The sequence below is a fragment of the Lissotriton vulgaris genome, chromosome 7 (assembly GCF_964263255.1).
Source record: "Lissotriton vulgaris chromosome 7, aLisVul1.2, whole genome shotgun sequence".
NCBI lineage: Eukaryota > Metazoa > Chordata > Amphibia > Caudata > Salamandridae > Lissotriton > Lissotriton vulgaris.
The window spans coordinates 346,574,691-346,599,493 of NC_141695.1; the positions used below are offsets into that span (position 1 = coordinate 346,574,691).

At 43.4% G+C, this 24,803-nt stretch overlaps 1 protein-coding gene across 1 annotated transcript in view; it reads right to left on the bottom strand.

Moving 5' to 3' along the window:
- The window catches only part of ALDH16A1 (aldehyde dehydrogenase 16 family member A1), a 728,744-nt gene that overhangs the window by 633,655 nt on the left and 70,286 nt on the right, over nt 1-24,803 (bottom strand). The window contains exon 2 of the mRNA XM_086930227.1: nt 6,519-6,621. Within this exon, the coding sequence (XP_086786353.1) occupies nt 6,519-6,621 (103 nt within the window). The remainder of the gene's footprint in view (nt 1-6,518; nt 6,622-24,803) is intronic.

Consider the following 24,803-nt stretch of genomic DNA (forward strand, 5'->3'; position numbering starts at 1 on the left):
GCACATGAAGAAAGCACTGGGAGGAGCCTGCTGGACAGGAACACGAAGTTGGAGACTGTGGGGCACTTCCTTCGTCCCCCCCCGCCCCCCCAAAATGGACTCCTTAAAAAAAAAAGTGCAGGCAAATGTCAACCTGAGGAGTTATTCTGATGAAAATCATCATTTTCAGAAGGTTTATGCTGCTTGCTGGTGGATTTCTTGTGCAGAATTGCAAATTTTGTAATTTCGCGAGTGCGAGATTGTTGCGCCCGCCGCATTTACGTGTTCGCAATTGCGAACTCTCGCGATGCGTGCTGTGCAAGGTGGCAAGCCGCAATGACGTAATCGGGGTCGCCAAACTCCCGCGGGATCTCACAGCAAGATCCAAAATGGCACAGCACAGGCAAAATATGGAGAAAAACAACTCTGCAAACGCTGAATGACGGTAAGTGAACGCCGCGCGCCGCAATATTGTATCACCAAGCAAAAAAATCTGCTGTGTGCGAATTTTCGAATTTGCCGAAAATCCGCAGATTCCGCGAGCGGAACGGATTTTATGCCCATGCTTACCTAACATGAATGACAAGACCCACAAAAATACAGCTGCAGCAATGATGTGGTTTTTAAGGGAGAAAACAGAAAATGCTGCAGCGGTCATAACCAGCTGCCATTTAGACAAAATGGGTTTGGTCAAGAATGTCCCCCTGCATGGCAAACTTGTGTTCCCCCTGAGCAGAGTGCCTGATTCCATGCATCAGATATCCTAACTTTTTAGGTCGAGCCTAGCGGCAGCGCGCATTCACTGCTCGGTCTGCGAGGCATGATGTAGTAGAGTTTGCACTGGAAGCCCAGCCCCCTCTCCGCCCATATTTTTAATTGGCTTGTTTCATTGTCCTTCATAAACACTGGCTTCCGATTCATTATTGGGCTTGTTTGTCCCTCCTTGGTACCGCCTTGTCTACATTTGTTACCTCCCATAACGACTAGACCTTTTACTTGGCTTGTTAAACGGTCTGCATTATAATTCGGTGAGCACTATCTGGTGTATTGACACTGATGGACAATCGCGGGTGCTTTTTTGTATTTGCAGCACACCCGCACAGTACAATGGCGGCTGCTTTTCTTTTTCCCGCTTTAGGGACACCGCGCTCAGTTTTACATTTTATTTTAAAACTCATGTTGAGCGAGGCATCCACTTCAGGGACACCGCACTCAAGTTTCCCTTTTTTAAATATTTAATTCAGAGCACGGCACCCGCTTTATGGACACTGTGCTCCGTTTCTTTTTTTAATTAATACTGAGCACAAGGCCTGCTTAACAGACACCCCACTCTGCAATAGGTATCGCTTTTGCAAAAGTTTAAACTATTGGTACTGTAAATGACATTGCCTTTTAAAATAATACAATGCGCAATTGAGAGACCCACTGCATTGTAAATGCTGGTTTATTTTGGCTCCATAATGACTCTAATCTAAATTTCTCTGAGGTGTAGGCCTAGTTGAGCATAGTCCCAGACTATTCACGGGTCCTGTACTTGTCTTGTGATCTGAAGGGATGCACGGGTCTGACTGGGGTAGAAAATTGGCCTTGGATTCAAAATAAAAGTGTCCCCCTTTAGCGAATCAGTTTTTGCCAAATGTGTAAGTGAGGCACTATAATAGAGGACAACCGGATATATTTTGGATGTGCCTGGCCATGCATAAGATGGAGAGGATGACTTTGCTCCAAGACAATGAGGCTGGATACATGTGAAAGCTGTCTGCTGGTGTGTTACCAGTCATTGGAACGCACGGGCGTTAACTAACGTAACAGTCTGGGCAGTCTGGGCTTACAACAACATAACGGTCTGGGAGTACAACAACGTAAAGGGTGTGCTGGGGCCAAGTATTAGTGGTTAAGAGACTAACGAGACTGAGTGCCTCTACTGTTTTGTGGGCGAATTACACTACAGTTGTGCCAGATTGAAGCTACTTCTGTTATCTCTTCACAGAATCGGGAGGAAGCCTGGTGACAGTGAGAGAGCAGGTGGGCGCAGTACCTGCCAAGCTAGAGTCTACAGGCATTAACTTGTTTCAGCCGCGAGTAGTATGTAGCATCGAATAGTTTTGTATAATAAAGTGTTTTCATTTCTAAAACGGAAATCACTCAGTTTATCATTCAATTTATTGGATTGCTAACTGATTGCTGAGCTTGAGCCCTCCCACCCAACATCCCTGTGAACCCCGAGACTGCTCGCCCTCTCTACCCTGAGATTCAAGTGCAGAAAGGTTTGTACTTGGGCAGTTTGCAGAGTGTGGTGAAGGAAGTACAGGCCGTACACAGGAAACTGGCATGCAAAACAGCTTTAAGACGACAGACAGCAAACCCACCTCGCAGAACTAGAAGAAAAGATAAACACACTCCGCCCCTCCATCACATGCGATAATTCCACAACAGAACTTACCTCTCATTATAATGAGACTATAACCTCCATACTTGACCAAATAGCTCTCCTCAAACAAAAAAGAGTCAAGAAAATTCCATCGAGATCATGGTTCAACACAGATTTAAACTTGGAGAAGACAACGAAGAGCTGCTGAAAGATGCTGGCATAACAACCCTTCGACAATCCACCTTGAGGAACTCAAAGAGGAACGCAGAAAATACAAAAAGCACATCAAAATTGAAAAATCCACCTTCTTCTGTGGTGCACTAAATTCTAAAAATCACCCCAAAGAACTCTTCAATCTCATCAGACAACAAACTTCCACCCCTCCCACCCTACCTTCCGCAATTCCGGCTTCCAAAGACCTATGTGACAACTTTGCCAATTTCTTCAATGAAAAAATCTCAAACTTCGAGCTCTCACTTGAGTACCATTTTAGCCCACCCGACGAAAGCACACCCCCCTACAAAGAAACCAATAACCCACCCAGGCAACCCTCAAATAACTGGAAATCATTCAAACCCATCTCTGAAACAGAAATTATGGCGTTGACTACCGGAACCAAGCCATCGTCACACATCGAAGACTGCCTCCCTGCCAAAATGGCTAAAAAACTCAAACTATCCCTAGCTCCACTCTGGACAAAGATTATAAATAGCTCACTGAAAACTGGAATCATGCCTGAATGCCTCAAAATCGGCCAGGTAACACCACTACTGAAAAATGCGGGCACTGATCCAAATGATCTCAATAACTTCAGGCCTGTCTTCAATCTCCCATTCTTAGCCAAACTGCTAGAAAAATGTGTTCTCGTCAACTTACCCAACACATGGGCAACAATGATCTTCTAGACCCTCACCAATCAGGCTTTAGGAAAGGCTGCAGCACAGAGACAGCTATCCTGAATGTCATTGATCACATTCACAATTCACTCGACAAGGACCGCTGCGGTCTACTTATACTCCTGGACCTATCGGCGGCCTTCGACGCGGTTAATCACACGCTACTCATCAACGTACTTCGTGAAAGGGTAGGAGCAGAAGAGGTGGTCCTACAGTGGTTCACCTCCTTCCTGCAAAACCGCTCACAAAGAATAAAAATTAAAAACTTCACGTCGGACGTACACCCCATAAGCAGGGGCGTTCCCAAACGATCAGCTCTCCCGCATTGTTCAACATCTACATGGAGCCCCTCACCACCATACTCAAAAAAGCCAACATACCCTTCCACCTCTATGCTGACGACACCCAGATCTACCTAGAAACCTCCACCAGGGCTGACATGCAAAGACTTAATGACACCCTAATAGAAGTCCAACAATGACTCTCGCAAAACCATCTGAAACTCAACCAGGATAAAACTGAAATCCTCCTCATAGCCAACAAAGAGCAGACTCCCCGAATGGCTAAAATCTATTGACACTCTCAAGTGCACTCTCATTCTGTCCGACTCTGTGAAATCACTGGGCTTCACTCTGGATTCTAACCTAGACATGGTCAAACACATCAAGAACACGTCATGGTGTGCTTTCTTCAACTTAAAACTACTCAACAAAATCAAAGCCTTCATCCCCCCAAAAGACCTTAAGCAAGCCACGCAATCTATTGTGCTATCTAGATTAGATTACGCGAACGAGACGCTCAAAGGCACGGCAAACTCACACCTTGCTTCTCTCAGAGCGACCCTAAATGAGGCAGCCAGAATGGTGACCACAGTAAAGAAATTCAAACACATCTCCCCTACTCTCAGAGAGCTAAACTGGCATCCAATAGAAATGCGCACCAACCTCAGAACTGCCTGCCTCACCAACAAAGCTCTGCACACTGGCAAACCCACCTATCTGGCCTTTTAACTAAACAAAGCTGGGCAGACAAGAAATCTCAGGAGCATCAACACTCTACTACTCATCCCTTCGAAAACCGCAAGCAAAGAACCTTATCATGCTCCTTCCCTGGAAATGAGCCCAGAATTTGGAGCAACATCCCTGTCCATATCAGGACTAACCCCTCCATCACAAAATCCAAAAGCCAGCTCAAAACCCTTTTTTTTTTTTTTTTTTTAATCGAACCCTTATGAAGTGAGAGCGGTCAAACAAGATGGAAACGTGCTCACCTGAGCATCAAATCACTGTGACAAGAATAACTTCTTACCGGATCTACCTCTTGACTCACACCTATGTCACCCCAATGAACAAGACCCGCCACGATTCATTGTGCTTACCAACACTACTCTCTGTACTCGACTGCTACCTGACAAATCCTGAACATTAACCCGTCAAGTATCACTATTTATTATTACTACTCTTTGTACCCTATTGCTACTTTACAAATGTTGCAAAGTGCTCCGATACCCTCGGGTCTGGCCAGCGCTACATAAAACCCCTAAATAAATAAAATACCTTTCACTAGACGGTTGGCCCTTTCTTCAAAGCCGTTACACCTAGGATTATATAATGAGGTTCGTGCATGTCATACCATTCCTCTGCATAAAAATCACCATTTGGTAAGATGCTAACTGAGTGCTATTGTCAGTTATTACCACCACAGGAACACTCTCTTTCCTGAAAACTCCTTTCATCACAGTAATAGTGGAACACGTAGTCACATCCTTCATAAATGTAACAATCCACTTAGAATGCACATCAACCATGACTATCGCAAATCTTAACCTCACTGGCAGCTCCATCATGCTACATCCACTGTAAGGACAGACTTCAACTTGTTATCAAAAAGTGCCGGAACTCCTGCTTTACACAAATTTCTGCTTTGATGTTATCAAAGCAAACACTTTGTTCCTAGCCCCAGACAAAATTCTCTCCTTTTCCCAGAACTCTCCTCAAACTCTGTCTGGTCTGCAAACCTCTCAACAAACTTTGAATAATATTCAATAAGTCCAAGGAAAGATTGTAATTGATCTTTCGCTGCAGGTGCTTTTCCAATAGCATTCGAACTTGTCTTTGTTTAACATTAGTCCAACATTCTCCAGTTTTGTTCAACACCCTCCTTAAAGTGACATTGTGTTGCTCTGTAGTTTACCCCATGATCAAAATGCCATCCGGAAAATAAATTACATCTCTAACTCCCTCAAACCCTTCTGTCATCACCTGTTGAAACAAGCTTGCAGCTGCCGGCACTAAGCCAAACGGCATACGGGTGAAATGGAATGTACCTTCAGTAGCAAATAAGGTGGCAAGTTGTTTTGATTCTTCATGCAATCGGATTTGATGGTAAGCACTCCTCAAATCCAACTTCAGGAAGTACTTACCACCCTTCACCATGTTCAAATTGTCCCTATATTGAGAAGAGAAAATGTGTCAACCACAATCTCTTGATTAGGAGATCTGGAATCAAAGCAGAATCTCAGGTGACCATCCGATTTTTGAGTGATGACCATCGGACCCATGATGATGATTCAACCGGTTCAATTACACCCTCCTTGTAAGTAGGTCAGTCCAGGTCAGTGAGTAACTCTTTAACCCTCACAGACAAAGGTACCCTTCCAAAGTTTCTGCTGCATTGGCACAGCATTCTTCTTCAAAATTATCTTGTGCACATATCCCTTGAGGCATCCCAAAGATCCTTTAAAAACTTTTTCAGCTTCCTTCAAAACATTGTCAAGTTGTACTTCATGTACAATCATAACCTGGTTGGCAACTCTGGGATTAATTATGTTGGGATCAAATTGATGCATTCATCCCAAAATTGGTGGCCCCTGCTCAGACACATACACCTTCCCTTTAGTACATGGCATCCACCCTGTGACTGCCCATCCTCGCTACCCTGAGATTCAAGTGCAGAAAGGTTTGTACTTGGGCAGTTTGCAGAGCCATACTAGGAAGAACCTAGGAACATTAGATGCAAATGGCCTCAATGCAGCAATGGTTAATGCACTGTAACTCCTGCATGCCCTGTGGTCCCATAAACAGAATGATACAGTATGTAATTTGCAGAGGTCATGGATAAAGCAAACATATCTCAGTAACGGCAACGATATAAGAGACGGACTATCGCATTGGCTAACATATTGAAAGATGGTTGAAATGCATCCCTATACAGGATCTTTCTTACCAATTTCCCAATGGAAGAAACAGGAAAATACTTTTTTAGCTCCTTACCTGTAGCTGGGTTTTTTGTAGCATAAGTCTCTCTGCCTTCTGGCTTCAGCCACTTTCCATTCACAAAATGGCCAAAACTTCGATTGTGAGCATCAAGCCATGCCTGGAAGAGAGCAGCCAGGAAATATTTAATGTCAATAATTTGCAAGTGACACATATTGACTCATCAGCTTCACACACCCAGGTGCATCTATCATGTAGTTGGATGCCACCACCTTGTACCAAACTCCCCCCCCCCTTCTTTCCTGGTCCCTGTTGTGCTTTGAGAGGGGTCCTCCACAACAGTTTGGGACAATGACTCATGCTACGCCCTGCTTTTCTGTTGCCTCTGGTTGCTGCCTTGCCTTCGGTTGCTGCCTTGCCTTCTAGACAGACAACGGTATGGTGAGCAGGTGGCGGGGGATCACAGGGATCTGCTGCCACAATGTTTAGGACATGGGCCAGTCACCACTGCCTCCCGGACAACTGTGATACTTGCTGCTGCAATGGGCTAGTACCTGGAGCATGAGATCTACAATATTCAGTGGTTAGTAACACCTCTCTGGCGGGGGATTGATGATGGCAGAGGACACTGCCACACACACTTATAAAAAATGGATTTAGAAACCAATCTTATGAAAGGCTACTACTCTTATGGAAGTTACTACACAGAACACGTACAAATCTTCCCACAATATGCTACACCCTGAAAGAATGCTTTATTTTTATGTTAACGGATAAACCACAAAAGATAATGGTGTAACAGATTTCTGTCCAAGGCTTGTCTTTGTTATGTTATAAACACTTAATATAGCGCAGCGAATTACCCTCGATGGGGTATCGTAGGGCTAAAGCGCAAACCAGTTGTAAGATAAAGTTAATAATTAGAAATGCCAATTTAACAGGATGTTGTAGAGCATTTTAGGACCCCAGTGTAATTATCCCGATTCATGCCCTTATTTAGGTATAAATCGCCATGTCCATATATGGGCATAGAAATCATAACCATATTTACACATAGCTCATGCAGTCCAAATACGACATGGCTACTTCCACTAATTCCGAAAATCCACAACAACATCTTAAAAAACTCAGCAGCTAGGGACTCCCCCCTTGCTTGAATACTGCCTTGTCCAAGAACTCATGGAGTTTTTAAAGAACTGAGACTCTTAGATGACATTATTACGTCCACCTTAACGTCAATCTCAGCACCTTCAAGGTATAAATATGCCCACACTTGCCATAGCAAACACACAGTGGTTTGGAGCAGTTAGACTATCTACTTGCCCGACGCATCCTGCTACAGCAAGTGCCGAAGGAAGCCGACCCTCCAGCAGACGCAATGAGAGAGACGCAGTCTTTTATCTTGCCGAGAAATCCAGCTCCAGTGTTTCCAAGCTACCCTTGCGGGTTGTTGGGAAATTAAGTCCTGAGACTGACCTCCTTCATTCTAAAACCAAGATACGGAGCTGATTAGACCCTAAGAGAAATCTTGGATAGATTCTTGGCAAAAAGAATACTAAATTTATGCTACACCTCACTTCTTCCCTAGTACTAGACTCAGGTTAGGTACACCGGAATAGGCGTATTTTAGAAACACCAGTTGAGTACTTTTTTGCCTTTTGTTATTTATGTATGTATTTATCTATGGTCTAGGAACCAAACAATGCTTTTACAGTATTATTTTATAATATTCTTTACTGTACGCATTATACTTCGCAAGAAGTCTTACGATTGTAGCAGTTCATTTCTTCTGCATGAGAAAGAAGACTGTTCAATAAATACTTTTATTAAAAACGCCCGTCTCTCTATTTCTGTGCACCTCTGGTGAAATGAAGCATGCACCAATGACTAGGCAAAATATCTATCTATTGTTTCCATGACTCTGAAGATCAGTTTTATCTTGGGGAAACAAAGTTGTAATGTTTATGCGGTTGTCAGAAACAAATCCCTTCTTGTGAACTCGAGAAAGTTTCTGGTGACCTCTGAGCTAGCTGGCACTCACAATTAAGTCTAATATATTCAATAGCGACCTAGTAGACCTAAGTCTTATGTCACATCTATAGGATATATTATTCCAATGCGCAGAAACTATTGGGAATATAAGAACTACACTACATGGCGCCCAATGTTTGGTAAGGCACTAATTTAAAGCTAGATACCAGAGTCACTCAGTCGTGCTTTTCACAGAGACCCCATTATCCTGTAAAATACGCCAATAGACGTGTGGAGTGGGTTAAAGGATAAAATCCGCAATTACTGAGTAGGACGGAAAATCCTATTTATTAGTTTTGGTTCGTTCACCGTTGAAGGACTCAGTGTTCCAAAATATTGTGCACCTTATGTTTACTTTTCCTTGAAACTTGCTCTGCAAAACTTTTAACAAAATGTCAGACGAAGATAATCCCGGAGGCAGTGGAACTGCAGTAAATGGAACCCAACCGGGCTTAGACATTACAGGCTTCCAACAAAATGACCTGGATGCTATAATCATCCTGGAAAATATAAGGAAAACAATAGCTATAAAGCTTATAGAAAATGGCCTATCACCGAGAGGTGGTAGGGTTAATATTTGTCAGAGGCACATGAATATCGGCAGACAGAGGTATTCTATTCGTGGATTATCTTTCCACAAGCAAATCCAACAACACACATGTTCCATTTCTTTAAAATAAAGGAACATCCAGCGGAATAAGTTCCTTTCGAGGACATTGAAATTTCACTAACTTACCAAGAGCATCAGCTCTGGTTTAAAGGCGCCCTACAACATCAAAATCACATTAACCGGCTCGGTCCATTATGTAGACCAGGAGCAACATGGCCGGTACACCATATCCTGTCATAGAACAAATGACAGGCCAGAACTGTTAGCTAAGTTAAAACAATTAATCAAAATACATAGACAATTGTTACAATATGTCATGCGGACACTAACAGTCTAACCTGCTATCAGAATTCCACAACAAACCCTTCATCAAGGGAACACAAACACAATTACACCACAGACCATACAATCGGTCATCAGTAAATTACCCACAAAAAGGGAACAAATTCCATCCTGGTTAGCTCAAAAAATTACTCAGATCGAGGCAGTATTTCCTGACAGTACAACTCATGAGAAACACAGGATTCTCACAATCGGTTTACCAATGGGGATCGCACCACACCTGGAGGACTGTGACACTTGGGGTACAGTCTTTGCTGCATTCTACACAAAAACACATGGTGTTCCGTCCATGACGGTAATACCAGACGTCCTGAAACAGATTAAAAATGAATACGGGGAAGAACCTGCTTTAAATCTCGGTATGAAGTTACTGAAAGATTTCAAACAGGTCTCAGCTATAATATTAGCAAATATTAAAGGTGAAGCAGCATCCATGGCAATCTGCCAAAAACTAAAAGAAATTGATGTAATTGAGCAACCGTATGAACTGGCCAGAATAATAGAAAAATCATATGAAGAACTAGGAAGAGATAGTTTGGGAGGGAAACTAGTAAAGCCCGAACTAACAGAAAATCCTGAAAAAGTTTATCGAAAACACGCTCACTACTCCTAAAAAGAAGAGGGAAAATTCTAGACAGACACTTCCTAAAGAGAAGCGTTCTCAATTCAGAGGAAGGTCTATTCAAAAGGATCCCTCTGAAAAGAGGTAGAACCTCAGAAACAGGGAAAATATGAGGAAACCGGATAGATATCAAGATACTGATACACGTTCCTCTCGTACCTTTCAGACTCCCTTGCAGAAATCAGAAAGACGAGGACGATCAGAACACAAGGAAGAACGCGTGAAGTCCAAAGAATATCAAAACGTTCTGAAAAATAAGAAAACTCAATTTACCAAAAAGAAGGTAGCAAGTCTTAAAATCAGACATGCCGAGGATCTTGAGGACACAACGGGGAATGGGTCCAGACAATGCTGGACAGCGCAGCAGAGGTTACCATAGCTCGCAAGATCCTCAAGGATCATCTGGAGACAGTGGACCTGAATGAATGCATTCAGGTTGAAACTGCAGATACCAGGGTTAGTGACCCACATAAGTTATATGAAGTAACACTCCGAATAGAGGGGGATATAACAAGAAAAATAAACGCACTGTTTTGGGAAAAACTATCTAAGAGTTATGACATTCTTCTGGCTGGAAAAGACTGGCCACCTGAATTTGTCAGTGAGTGCCCACATGGCGAAGAAATCATTATGTCAGCCTTCTCAAATCATATTCCGATTCATAAAAAATACACCTATCCCAGAAAACGGGCTGTGGCCTAGGCACCAGCATTATACAAAAATCATGTGGGATGGGATTAGGATTCTCCTCACCATAAGATCCAGCTAAAAAATCAACCAACTGCTCAGAAGCAGTATACAGTTAAACAAGAATCTAAAAAACAGGTCAGGGAGATCCTAGATCAACTTGAATACCAAGGGGTGATTGAAACATGCACCTCGTCCATGAACAATCCTTTGTTTCCTGTCTCCAAACCTTACAATACATATCGTCTAGTTTTGGACTACAGACATTTAAACTTTTGTTGCAAAAGCTTTGCAGTAAAAATGCATACAGTGCAGCACTGATGAATAACATTGTGCTCAAAAAATATAAAACATTAGATATTTTAAACGGTTTCTTCAGTCAAAATATCGTACCTGAAAGCAGGTACTTGACCGCTTTCTCAATCATGGGGACACGACGGCACTTCTGTAGTCTCCCCCATGAATTCAAGAAGAGTCCTGGGTTATTTTCAGCCAGAGTAACAGAGTTACTGCAAACATGATGATGAGGCATTATCTTATGTCGATGACATTATCTTACAGACGATGATTTGGACAGGAACTTGAACAGGGTGAACACCATAATACTTGGTTTCGACTCTGAAGGGTATAAATTCAACTTTAAAAAAATCAAGAATTGCCTATCTTAACGTCCTATTCTTAGGATACGAACTTTCAAGCAGGCAAAAGTCTGGCAGCAAACTTTTTAGAGAAATATGCGCTGCTCCAACCTCCAAAAATGCAGAAAACTTCCAGTCATATCTAGGATTCCTGCATTTCGGAAGAACTTACATTTTAAACTACACAGAAAGGGTTAAACCTCTCTACGAATTATTCAAACCTGATTTGAAACTTACTAATCGGACTCAAAAACAAACTGAAATGTTGCGTTCAGTGCAAACAGACATGTTAGCAACAACACATTTACAGACACGAGTAAATGAACAAAACCTTGTAATCCGAATCATCCCAGGGAGATACGGATTCACATACCCAACCTTTAATGAAGGTGAAAAGGTACCAATAGCTTACAAATCACATTTGTACACACAAGCTGAAATGAAATTCACTACAACAGAAAATATTCTGACAGCGGTTCAAACTGTAGTAGCAAGAGAGAGAGCACTCGCACAGGGTTAACGCATAAAAGTTGTTACTCCTGTACCTGCCTTAGAGGCAGCGACAAAAGCGAGCATTCCGAATGCAAACGTTTTACATCCAAGATGGATACAATGGGTTAATTCTCTTGCTGCAACAGACGTTGAATATGTTTTTGACCCCTACTTGAAGACTCAAGAATTTCTCCAATACGAACATGAATGTCCTCTGCCCACTGAAATTCTGCCTCTAGAATATTATAGATATATAATTTATACAGATGGATCAGCACAACCCGCAATTGGAGGAAAACAAGCATATAGTGCTGTGTGCACGATTGTTAAAGGTCGCTGGCGCAATGGAAAATTCAGACATATGGTCACAAAAACTCATTCTCTCTGAGGCTGTACAGCTCAGCGAGCTGAACTACAGGCTTTTAAGATAGCTCTTGAAAATACCAATCGCGTATTCCCCACACTCATAGTGTGCGATTCGTATTACTGCATCCAATCTTACAATGAATATGTGCAGAATTGGGTTCAAAATGGTTTTAAAGATGCAAAAGGTGGCACAATCAAGCATAAAATGCTTTGGGAACAAGTAGTTATTTTACAGAAAGAACTACAAAAGACTCACATGATCCATACACTGATTCATCAGTGTGATGGCGTTCACATTGCAGGGAATTCATTGGCTGATTAAGCCACAAAGGCAGCTGCGCAAACGGCTCCTGCCTTCAATCACTCGTTCAAAAACAAAAATAGACAGCGAAATTATGCAAACTGTCACCGCTTCAATAAAAGACAGTGGTAAAACACTTCCAAAAGGCTTTCCACTAAAGTACTCATATATAACTGATGCAAATAATGTTCCTTTTGCTCGAATCCCTGGAGTGGGGGATAGAGTAATTCCAAACATGGAACACAAATTGGGACTAATCTTATCAGCACATGAAGGACTTGCTTACGCACAGGCAGGCGTTTCAGCCACAGTGTCATTATTAAAACAACGATACTGGTGGCCGCGCATGAGGAAACAGACCCGAAACTATGTTTTGGAATGTGATGTCTGCCATAAAATAAAAGTTTCAACAGTGAAACGCCCGGCACAGACGCCCCTTTTAATTTCAGATAAACCACTTGCAAGTATTTACCTAGACCACTGTGGTCCCTTACAAAGGGATGGCAACTATAAATATATCATAGTCACAGTGGATTCATGCTCAAGATTCATTTGGATGTGGCCTCAGCGCTCGGCTGACGCCCGAACTGTTATCAAAGATTTGCGAGTCTTTATCGGCATATGCGCAATCGGCACAGTACATTCTGACCAGGTTCCTGCTTTTAGCTCTAGGGCTTACAAGGAGCCCATGGCCAGCTTGGGTGTTGCATTGCAGTAGTCTATTCCATTCCATCCTGAGAGAAATGCGGTTGTGGAAAGAAAAAAAAACAGACATAAAGCAATCTATAACAGCAAGGGTATTAGGTTCGGGTGACGGGTGGGTCAAGCATCTAATAAGTGTACAACGTAGTCTTAATAACCTGCCAAGAAATTCTCTGGGTGAAATCACTCCATATGAAATCCTTTTTGATACTAGAATGTTGGTCGAAGAGCTCGATCACCATACTTCAGTGGTAGTACAAAAACCCTTTGATATCAAAGATCGTTTGGCTGTTTTACAGGACTTAAATGAAAAAAGAAGAAGTCTAAGCAATACCATACAAAATCCAACGACCACTGAAGAAAAACCACCTGTCCCAGCAAGACCTGTGGATTCCAAAGATTGTGGATCTGGACAGGGAAGAAATAGCAGATAAGAAGGAATTTGGGCCTTCTTACAGAAAACCAGGACATGTACTAACAGTCCACGGATCAAGAACAGTGTTACTGCCGCCCCTTGCTGGAAGAAAGGAGAACCGGTCCGTATGAATTGACCTGGTAAAACCCCACCATGTGGCCGATTATAAGTAGTAGGCCCAGTAGACTCCAAAGATGTAGCAGACGACCAAATCTTGCTACCATCCAAGAGGTTCAAACTGAATTACTCATCACTTTTGAAGAATCTGCAGTGAAAAAAAAAAAGGGACTGTGCAACAAAGCCATGGAACTTATGCCTCTTGAAACCCAAATAACAGTTCCTCAAGAAGTTCCCGTCTACAATGATGTAGCATCTGACTATACTAACAAGGGAACAAGCAGCTCCAGCGATTTCAAATAATCCGGATGCAATACCAACCATTGACAGAACTGCCTTTGGCTATTTCATGAACTTTGATACCTTTTCTGAGGATCCAAGTGAGCCTGAAACAACTCCAACAAACAAAACTTTCAAGGAACAATTAAAAGAACTTTTTCACCAGCTTGCAAATACATCTATTTTTCTGTACCTCTGGTGAAACAAAGCATGCACGAATGACTGAGTAAAATATCTATCCATTGTTTCCACGACTCTGAAGTTCAGTTTTATCTTGGGGAAACAAAGTTGTCATGCTTATGCGTTTGTCAGAAACTAATCCCTTCTTGTGAACTCGAGAAAGTTTCTAGTGACCTCTGAGCTAGCTGGCACTCACAATTAAGTCTAATATATTCGATAGCGACCTAGTAGACATAAATCCTATGTCACATCTATAGGATATATTATTCCAATGCGCAGACACTATTGGGAATATAGGAACTACAAGGAGAGGTGATTTTGTACAGGATAGCAAACACCTAGCCTTTTTAGTGACTCTGCCCTGATGCAAACTTTTGCATTCTTCAGGTCGTTGGAAGTCAATGAGTGATTGAAAGATATTGAGCCAGGTCGCAGAAAGGCCACAAATACTGCTGGGTAAGCAGCCAAATTAGCCTTGCGGACCTGTAATGTAGAACCGTGCAGTTAAGTTCGTTGTAATTGGTAGTATCTATCTTCGTTTTAATGGGATGTCCCTTAGATTGGCATGACATACAACTGTGTGGTTATTTTTTATGGGCCTTGGGCTCTGCATTCATTGTATCATTTGTATCATTAACCAAGAGCTTTTCATTGTAGTGTAGTATATCAAGATATTGTTGATGTCTGGTCAAGGCTAGGGGCAGAAGTGACTTTTACATCTTTGACTACCTCATATTTGGGATTCATAAATTTCAAAAAGAATTGGGGCATATTGGCAATATTATGTTACAGGAGTATTCTGCATGTTCTCACCTACTTCTGGAAACGTACCGGACTTAGACCTCTTACTGTGCTTTGTCCTACGTTCTTAGTGGCCCACGTGCAAGATGGGGCAAAATCAGCGGGTCTAAGTCAAGGTAGCTAGCAAAGTGAACTGCCATTCTCAGCCACAAAAATGTTTAATTTCGGAATGCGAAAGAATTGATCAAAAGAAAAATTACTAGTGCACAATTTACTGATCAAACGAGTCCCAGTGGGCGGCGCTAGAGGTATGGGGACATGGCTCAAGAAGAGACCAACAACTGCTCCAACCAGTCTTCTGAGTCACAGTTGCCTAAGCGAGTATTTTACACATCTTGGAAAATGATACTTTGATCTAGGTGGGGCAGAAAACTGCAAAGCCATTTGTGATAAAAGGGTCCTGAATCCTGCCCTTTCTGCAAGTCATTCTTGGCAGTGCTGGAGGACACTTGACTTGAGACACATTCCTCCATGACATCCATCACTGACTACTGATAGGATTTCGGATTTTATGTTTATTCCAGCTTGGATCTATCCATCGATGAGGACTGCCTTTTATCACTTTGTGAATACCATATGCAAACATGTATCGTGTAAATATGTAATACCATTCAAAAGAAAAAACATTTTTACCGAGTTTTATATAGCGCAAACTTGACCAGAATCGGGTAGCAGAGCGCTGTACATGGCACCAGTTGCATTACATGAGGACACATTCATTTTTGTTAGGCGTGGGGAGATCAAGTGATTTGTGAGAATCACAGGATGTTCGGTGTCATTACGAGACTTGAACCCAGTTCCCCAGATTCGAGGTTAACCGACCTAGCCATTAAGCCAACTCCTCTCCACTAATTGCGAGTACATAATCATTTGTCATTTCCGATTTCCACGTATCGCATGCGCACGGACACTATTCTACCCAATTGGAAGCTTTGATATATAAAACTGTAGGACATCTGAAATGCCACAGCCAACTCTATATAAAACCATAGCTACATTCACTGCAGGTCCATCAAAGTGATATGGTGAGTGCACTGTGCAAGTGCACTTCTTTGCAGGCCAAGTAGATTTTGGTAGCATTTAGAGCATTTGGTTCTTTAGAATTTTAAAACAATTTTTCAACTTGTGAAACTCATTTTACTGTGATTGTTTACTGACCTAAGAAGGATAGAAGGATGGGGGAGGGAGGGTCGCAAATCACTCAAGGATTACTCAAGGATGCATAAAGTGTAGGCCAACAAAGCATGAAAAAATATCAATAATACAGTATGAAATTAGCCTAACGTATGGTATAATAAAAAAAAAAAATATAGTGCTCATTTTCAAGAGAGGGACTGCAGAGATCACATTGTGAAAATAAATAATATTTTTATTAATCCTCCGAATGAACATCTACTTGAGCAATATTACTAACAGGACACGTACACTAAGCTAAACTGCTTCACAATGTCTGCAAGAAGCTCCTACATGTTATATAACATTCAGCTAAGCATCCAATTCACCTCCCTTCCCCAATAGCCATCCAGGCTCCGTAAAAAGGACTTCACTGCCTGCCTCTGCCTGAATAAAAAAAACTTTCTCCAGTGAGTCCCTCTTTAATGGGACAAGTAGGCCAACCCATGCCTGAAGACTCTTGGACACGAATGTCCTCTTAACAACAAGCAAGGCCTATTTTTAGGTCTCGCCTAGCGATGCAGCGCCATGCGCTGCTCGCGTAAGTGAGATCTATTGTTGCCGCTTTGCTTAGCGATGCGGGACAGGATAGGTGCACGTGACATCAGATGTGCACGCGTTCGGCTCGGCTCGCGGCGTTATCCCAACGCCTGCTCACTCCATACACGTGCACAGCTCACGGCGCCCAGACATGCCATGTGCACGCTCACGGCGTCTCTTTCAGACAGCCGATGTGCACGCTCTTGGCATGTCCTTTAGCGTGCGCCTTACAGAAAAGGCCTCAACACCAATACCACCAGAATTGGTGGATTGGAATAGGCACCTAAAACCAGAGTGTGCAGCAGGGGAAAGAAACGTACACAGCAACTCATGCAAGGCACATATTTAACCCACATAGAACCTTAACATTTGTTCCTTTATGCGTATTGTGATTACGACCACATGCTCCGGAGCATGTGCAGCATCCAATGGGTGCTAAAAATAGACTACTTACAAAAAGGTAGAGATTCTCAAAGAATCTATGAATAGCAAAACTTGGGCACTGGCCAAAACAATGGCGACCCCTACCGTGCCTTCATGCCCTGGCGAGCTTTTTCGCACCGCGATGCTGCGACGCCGACACCGTACAGTTTTCCTCACTCATTACCCTACTGCTAACAAAGGCATTTGTCTCGACACATGAAGGATACCTTTTGTGTTTAGGTTACGAGGGAGAGGCATATTTAATTATTGACTGCATTGAGCCATGCTCATAGAATACATTATGCATGGAAGAGAGCAGCACAAGGAAAGATTATTCTCCTGCGCCCGTTTATTTAAATTCCAGCTCTTCTTCTACTAATTCATACTGTTCCACTTCTTGATCATCACTTACTTCTGTGCCTGATCCAATCATATATTTATTTTAATTTCCGCCTGTGTCCTCTAGTGTTATTGTTCATTAGCGCGCTTTCTTTCTGTTCCAACAGGCTGCCCCCTCAATTCCCTGCCTAGAACCATATTCCCTGTGCGCTCATCTCACAGTTACTTAAGTATAACCACTGAATGCTAAAAACTAACCACAGAAAGCTGCGGAGCAGATAAAGCAACGGAAACTGGAACAAAAACAATCATAACATCTCAAAATTAGGAGGCAACCAGAACACAAAAATTTTAAGTGATGGATACGGGATTTTTTTTGTTCCTACTCACCCACGTGCTACATTCAAGAGTGTCAGGCAATGCTGTGAACTTGAGCCAGTGACATGGGTCCACTAACACAATGGGCGCCGGCAATGCACCCATCCAAGCGCTCACTCACCGGCTCACGCTGCATGGCTCTCCTCACAACTCCTGAGCCCCTGCAGTCTGCCTCACATGGCGTCTGACCGGCTCACGCCACAGGGCTCTCCTCACCACTCGGGAGCCCCGTCTTGCCTCTGGCGCCATACAGTCTGCATCGCTGTTCACCCGGTCCCGCTAATGGGTCCGGGACTTCAGCATAGAGCCTGGAGAGTTCCGGCGTCCTCGCCCAGACAGCCAATGTGCACGTTTACGCTCCTGACAGCGTTTCTGAAGAACACGCGTATGGAGTGCTTTCACTTTCTTTACTCCCTGCTAATACTTTCTGCGCATGCGGCAAATAAGTAACCTCTCTTGTCCCCTGCGCCAGACCAGCTAATACGAAGCAGTAATCTAATCAGCTATAGTGACGGCGTAGTAGCAGTCAGACATAGCCGCAAACAAGGAGGTAATTTTGCTGTATTTCATACCATTAATTCATTGACTTTATTTTAAAAGTAATCTTTGAACATGCAGTTTAGACAACATTCATAGGATGGTGTTATAAATGGAAAAATCTACAGTGGGTCTAAGGTCTGGTTACCAATAGGTGGCGCTCTTACACCCGCTGGAATTCATCTACACGGTGCTGCCTACCAATGTTCCCTGCGTCAGATTACACTTTATGTAACACGGGATGGCGGAGCTCCCCTCCCGGTACGCGCATATATCTACTCACATTGCAAAATCGCCCCACCACGTGTTACAATTGTGTTTAACATGAGCTTAGTGCATACAAAGGGAGCTTACAAGAGCATCATGGTGAATTTTAGGTATAGGTAGTTGATTAATCTGACACGGACAAGCCGTCCTATTTTGACATTCAGGCCGTAGACGCCGAGTGGCTCCTGCCTGCTCTCGTAGATTCCTCAATTACTCACAGTCCAACCCTCCAGAGCGGCATAAAACGAGGAGCGAGGTATGATTAGATTTCATGTACATTAGGTCTATTCTCAACACCAGTTATTACAGTTGGTACAGAACATTAAAAACAGGATTACGGCTGTCTCTCTCGACAGAGGATGGCGGGCCGAATATCCTGTATATGACCTGGGCTCACGCTGAAAAATTCACTTATCACTACGTCATCGGTCTTACCACAGGTGTGGTACAAAAAAAAAAATCTCTTCACGCCACATAAATACAGTGATTAAGGGAATGTGAGATGCAGAAGGAGGAGCAGTAGGCGGAGTGCGTGCACCTGCAGGAGCAGGCACAGCATACAACTTTCCGGGCAGCGGGGTGGAAGCTGGTCCGGCGTTACTGCGGTGTCCGCGGGTCTGCGGTGGTATAAGCGTATGCAAGTAGCAACACGACCTACAGTGATGTCATTGTCTTCAGAGACACGGATACCTGCAGTGTTTGTGGCAGTATCAATGTCTGCTGTGACAGTGTTCATATGACAGCTTGTCCTGTAGAGACATCACTGCCTTAAGTGACATCACTCTACATTTTGTTTAGTATCTGTGGTGACATAAGGGTATGTCGAGACTCCATTACCTACAGTTTTGGCACCGCTTTCTGCAGTACCTTCAGTATGAACAGAGATGAGTGTATGTAGCGTCATTTCAGTCTATAGTGGCGTTACTTTCGGCGTCATCGTCACCGTCACCTGCAGTGTCTGTAGCAGTATCATGAGCGTTTATAAGGACACTATACCTGTAGTCATCACATTACGTCTTCAGTGACTTCCTAGTATGCAGCGACAAACCTGCCTGAAGTGTCATCATTTCCTGTAGTAGCATAGCTCTCTTCAGTGACATCATCGCCTACAGTAATGTTATTATTACCTGTAGTGTGCTATCACTGACGGCAATGGCACAGATGTCTCTCACAGGGTTAATATGTTCAGAGGCACCATTTGGCAGTGACATCATTGACAACAATGGCATCACTGTCTGCTCTGACATCTCTGATGACCATGAAATCACTGTATTTAACGAGGGCACCCGTTCGTTGCAACATTGCAGTGGTATCACAAACTATAGTGACATCATGGCCGTCAGTGTCCTCACAGCCTACAGTGACATCAGTGTGCATGGGGGTTAGGGGAGCAACGTCACTCTGAAATATGATAGAATCGGCAGGTAATGGCAGTCCATGCAGAGATGTTACCCTGAGATGAAAAGAGTTGAAACAAGCATTTGCAATGCAATAGGTCTCGCATTTATGCGAGTTTGAGCTATTGATATTCCAACCAACAATGCCTTTTATTTTTTTAACTTAAATAAAAGGCATTGCCATTTACAGTGCTATTAGCTTAAACTAGGGTAACTGAGAGACCTATTGCATTGTAAATGCTTGTTTTGGCCAGTGTTCCTGAGCAGGAAAGAAAAATAGATGCTTGCCATTACAGTTCACCTCGTTCTTACAGTATATTGCTTGTAGCACGTATCTAGAGTATGGATGAAGTCCAGGACTAACATGACTGTTCCACCTCAGTGTCAGTGGCTCATAAATTACCAGAGTACAGAAATCTGCTTTTCACTGTTTTCGGGGGTTCGGAGAATATGCAGAAGTCGAGGCAAGAATGCCAAGTAGTCATAACTTAATACTTCTGTTTATTGTCAAGCATTTCTACTCAAGTCAAGGGCCAGAACACTGAGCTAACAGCCTTTAATAGGGACAACGTGCCTGATTTAGATATTGACGGATGGGTTACTACGTCACAATGGTGATGAATATCTTGTCCGCCGAAATATAAATGCAATAGGCCCGTATATTTGTCACCGCTGTGACAGAGTAATCTGTCCACCAAGATCTTAATCAGATCAAGTCACAAAGCACCTTCTGAGTATTATTACTGTCTAATATCACAAAAAAGGGGGTTCTCAGTTCCAGTTTAGCTAGGGGTTTTATTCAGTGGATTGCTAAGTGTACTATTACGCGCAACAGGGAATTCCCTTTTTAGGACGGTTCTCCTCACACACCAGAGGTGTCATGCTTCATCATGGGGGTGCCTCCTCACGTGAGAAACCTAGTCTCACTGTTTCCTTTAATGGATTCCAACGATAACTGTTAGTAGCTCCTGCTCTGTGTGAACCACTTTGCTCAACAAGCCCGCCACTTTGCTTTCTATCACATTCATTGAAGCTTCAATGGCAGCATACATATGGGCTGGTCCTCTGCATGCTGCATTTATAGAACGCTGAGTCAGCTTTTCTTCTGCTCTTACCTCGGCTTCATCTGAAGTCATGCGTAACTCCCTCTTGGCCCTCTTAGGTGTAGATTACTGTGGTGCAAGAATTTTTTATTTTCCTTCTCTGCCATCACTTTGATAGGTCGAAGGAGCAAAGAGCCAAATTAACAAACCTAATGCAACCTTCAGAGCGTTATGATGAATCCACTACAATTGAACTCTCATATATTCCAGACTGCAGATCTGGGCAACAGTCGACAGCTAGCTGTGCATATGTGGAAGCTCCCTCAGATGTCTGCAGGCCACCTAAATCAGAGCCTCTGGGCCACAGACTCCTCGGTCACATTCCTCCTCCCCGTAGCGAGGCAAGACAATTTCGAAGAAGAATACATCTGTAGTTATGGATAAGTAAAACAGGGCAGTTAAAATTAGGACTTAGAGATTAGACACACATTAGGCACTAGCCTTTTACAACACCGGTTCCTAAGAGCAACAAAATCTAGAGTAGGACACACGCGAATGATTTAGACTGGCTTTGCAGAACTTTGGGTTACCTACAGCTTGCTACTAGTTAACAAGTTAAAAGGGCAGAGAAAATGATATTTCTGTCCCTTAACCCACATTTTTTGGTAGTCCTGTGTGCACGGTGGGCAACTTACAACCACGTGGTCAAACTTCCCATGCGAGAGTCGCACAAATGTAGAATGTAGAAATCCAAAAACCCACAGATTAGAACTGGTCCAGTCTAATTCTCCCTTCCCAGTGTGCGAATGACTAGTGTTTTAAATAGCTTTGTGTCCAATTACTGGGGGGGTTCCAGAAGGGCAGTCATAGGGGGTTCATTTAAATAGGTACTGGTGACAGCCCAGCAGAGGAACCAACTGGTTAGAGGTACCAAAGGAGTTGGCGCCTGCCAAGAATGTCCCTCAGCAGGTACAAAACACATCAGGGGCGCACATCACGAAACAGGATGGTAGCAACCAGTGCAAAGCTACTGGAACCAATCTAACTCACAGATTCAAGGCAACTAAAGAGACAAGGTTCCAAGACCAGAGGTGAAGAGGACAAAACCTCTTCTCCTGCACGATCTCTAGGCAGAATGAGGTAAACACAGAATTCACTGGCCAGTGGAAGGATACTGAGTAAGGCAAGGGCATCATCACAGATTCATCTATACGGGCTCCTGCAATGTGTCTACACCTCGACTTTACAGGCACCCCAAAACTATATAGCCAATTTGCTGGTTCACACTGATTTACAAACACCCAGTAGCGTTGCCAATGTTTGTGTGCAGCTGAAGGAAGCGGCAGGCAGGGATGGACAGACTCAAACATTCACTACCAGTCACAGATCTGGGTTTAATCCATTATTAGATTGCTCAGCACGCCATTCCAGTTTGGACCCAGCCATATGCAAATCAGCCGTGACCAGTCCAGCCTGAACTGCCAGGCCAGGTCCTCCCTGGACTGGAAAACAAGCTTCCTGGGTCGGATTTCGGGGCACCACCCCTCATCAGCCAGGTTAGCTTGAAATCAGTGGCGTAGCAAGCATGGCACCCATGGCTGGGCATACCCTCCCACTAAGGGTGAAAATGCAACTCAAAAAGATGGGCGGAATGTTAAACATTGTCAAACATTCAACCAACTGATTTGGGTTTAATCCATCATTATTTTATTTCATTACACTATGCCAGTTTGGACCCCGCCATATTATCCTAATGAAGGTGGAGAGACGTTTATTAACATGGTTCTCCAGAAGCTTCGAGAAGCCTGGCAGCAAGGAGATTGGCGTAAAGTTTCTCAGGCAAAGAGGGTCTAATCCCAGATTTTTATTTTTAAATGGGCTTGAACACTGCATGCTTCTATTGCTCCGGGAGCCCGCCACTAATAAGGGGGAGATTTAGCAAGTCCACCAAGGTGGGAGCAAAACTGTCAAACCCCTGAAGCAGGGGTTTAAGGGGGGAGTCTGACTTTACTTCCGTTAAGAGGTCCACAAGAAGGCTCACGCTGAGGTCAGGAAAGGCCGACAGAATCCCTTCAGCCTTGGCTTGGTAGGGTTCACTATCTGATGGTACCTCAAATACTGGGCCATCAGGAAAGGAAGAGAAAATATCCTGTATCCTTTTGTGGAAGAAGACAGCCAGATTACTACTACGCTCAGCTGAAGCTTCTACGACAAAACCAATGGACTTGGGCTCCGTGATGTCCTTGTGTTGTGTATTCTCTATACAGCCCGTTGGCGTTTTCCCTGTTAGCCTGACTATGCACGTTGTAGGCAGCTTTTGCTTTGCACACATTATCAAATAACACGCTTGTTTTGTGCCACATTGTATTTTCCCACTCAGCCAGCAAATGTTTTTTGTATTTTTTTCTTTTCCTGGAATTCAGTCTGAACAGCATACGCAAGGTCAAACATTGCTCCTGGTCATCCTCTGTGGTCAGACACTAGCACCTACATAAAAATAAAGCAACCTAGCTGCAGTTTTGAACACACGTTTTGGCATATAACCTGGGACGTGTCATTTTGGACTAATTTATTTATTAATACAAATTGGAGCACTATATTCTTAATAAATATTGTAAACTTACTTTGTATCTCTTTTCCGTTTATTGTGGACAAGTACAAGTGAGAGAACGAAAGGGAGTGACCTGCTACTGCGATCCCCGAGAGGATCGAGAGTGGTGTGTTCTGGGGTGCCAATTTATTTGCCACTCTGGAATGGTTAGGAGGGCAGGTAAGGCACTATAAGCTAGTCAAATTCAGCCCATAGGTACTGATGGGTATGGTAACTCAGTCCCTAAATGTTGATGATCTATGGTCCCAAGCATAGTTCTGTTTCAGAGCAGAATCCCTGAAACATGACCCGCCATCGTTTGTTCTGGTACTTATTGGCGGGTCTCCTGTGTAGGGTTTGTGCATGTCAACAATATCCATGCACCTTTTACTGGAGACGTCCGTGGTGTTGCAGATGAATTCCCTACAGTGTTTAGGAAGCACCAAACACTGTTGGTTTTTCAAGCTTGAATGTTAAAAGGTTCATACCTAATTTGTGATACACTTTGAATCCATTTCGGTTTTTCTGATGGCTGCTCAGCCCGGAGTCAGTCAAGTCAACTGCAGACCAGCTCTTTATGCACATTTAGCGCAGCATGGGCTACCTAATGCAGGTGGTCCGATTATCTTTGTAGTGGAAGTAGATGCAGCTTATCGCTTATTCTTGGGTCACATTTCCAGCTATGGGTGGCAAAAGTAATACATTCTATATGTAAACAACACAGGTAGCACTGAATCAATATAGACCTTAAGCCCTTCTTGAGATTTCTCTCACCACCTGGAAACACCAAACTTGGTTTCTTGGCTCCCTCCCCCACGTAGCTCCACCTGTAAGTTTGGGTCCACTTACTAATAAGGGGGCACTTGGCCAGTACTGCCTGGATATACACTCTATCCTGATTTGGCTAATCAACATCTTGTAGAATCACAAGCTTTATATACTGGTCTTGTTGCCTTTTACAGACACTTGACTCAGTTTGTTTTGAGCACTCTGTTGGCACCGCCAGCTCCTATTGGCCTGCAAGGGCAAGCAAAGTTGCCTGCAGCGCCTGCCATAAGTCCTGTAATTGTTC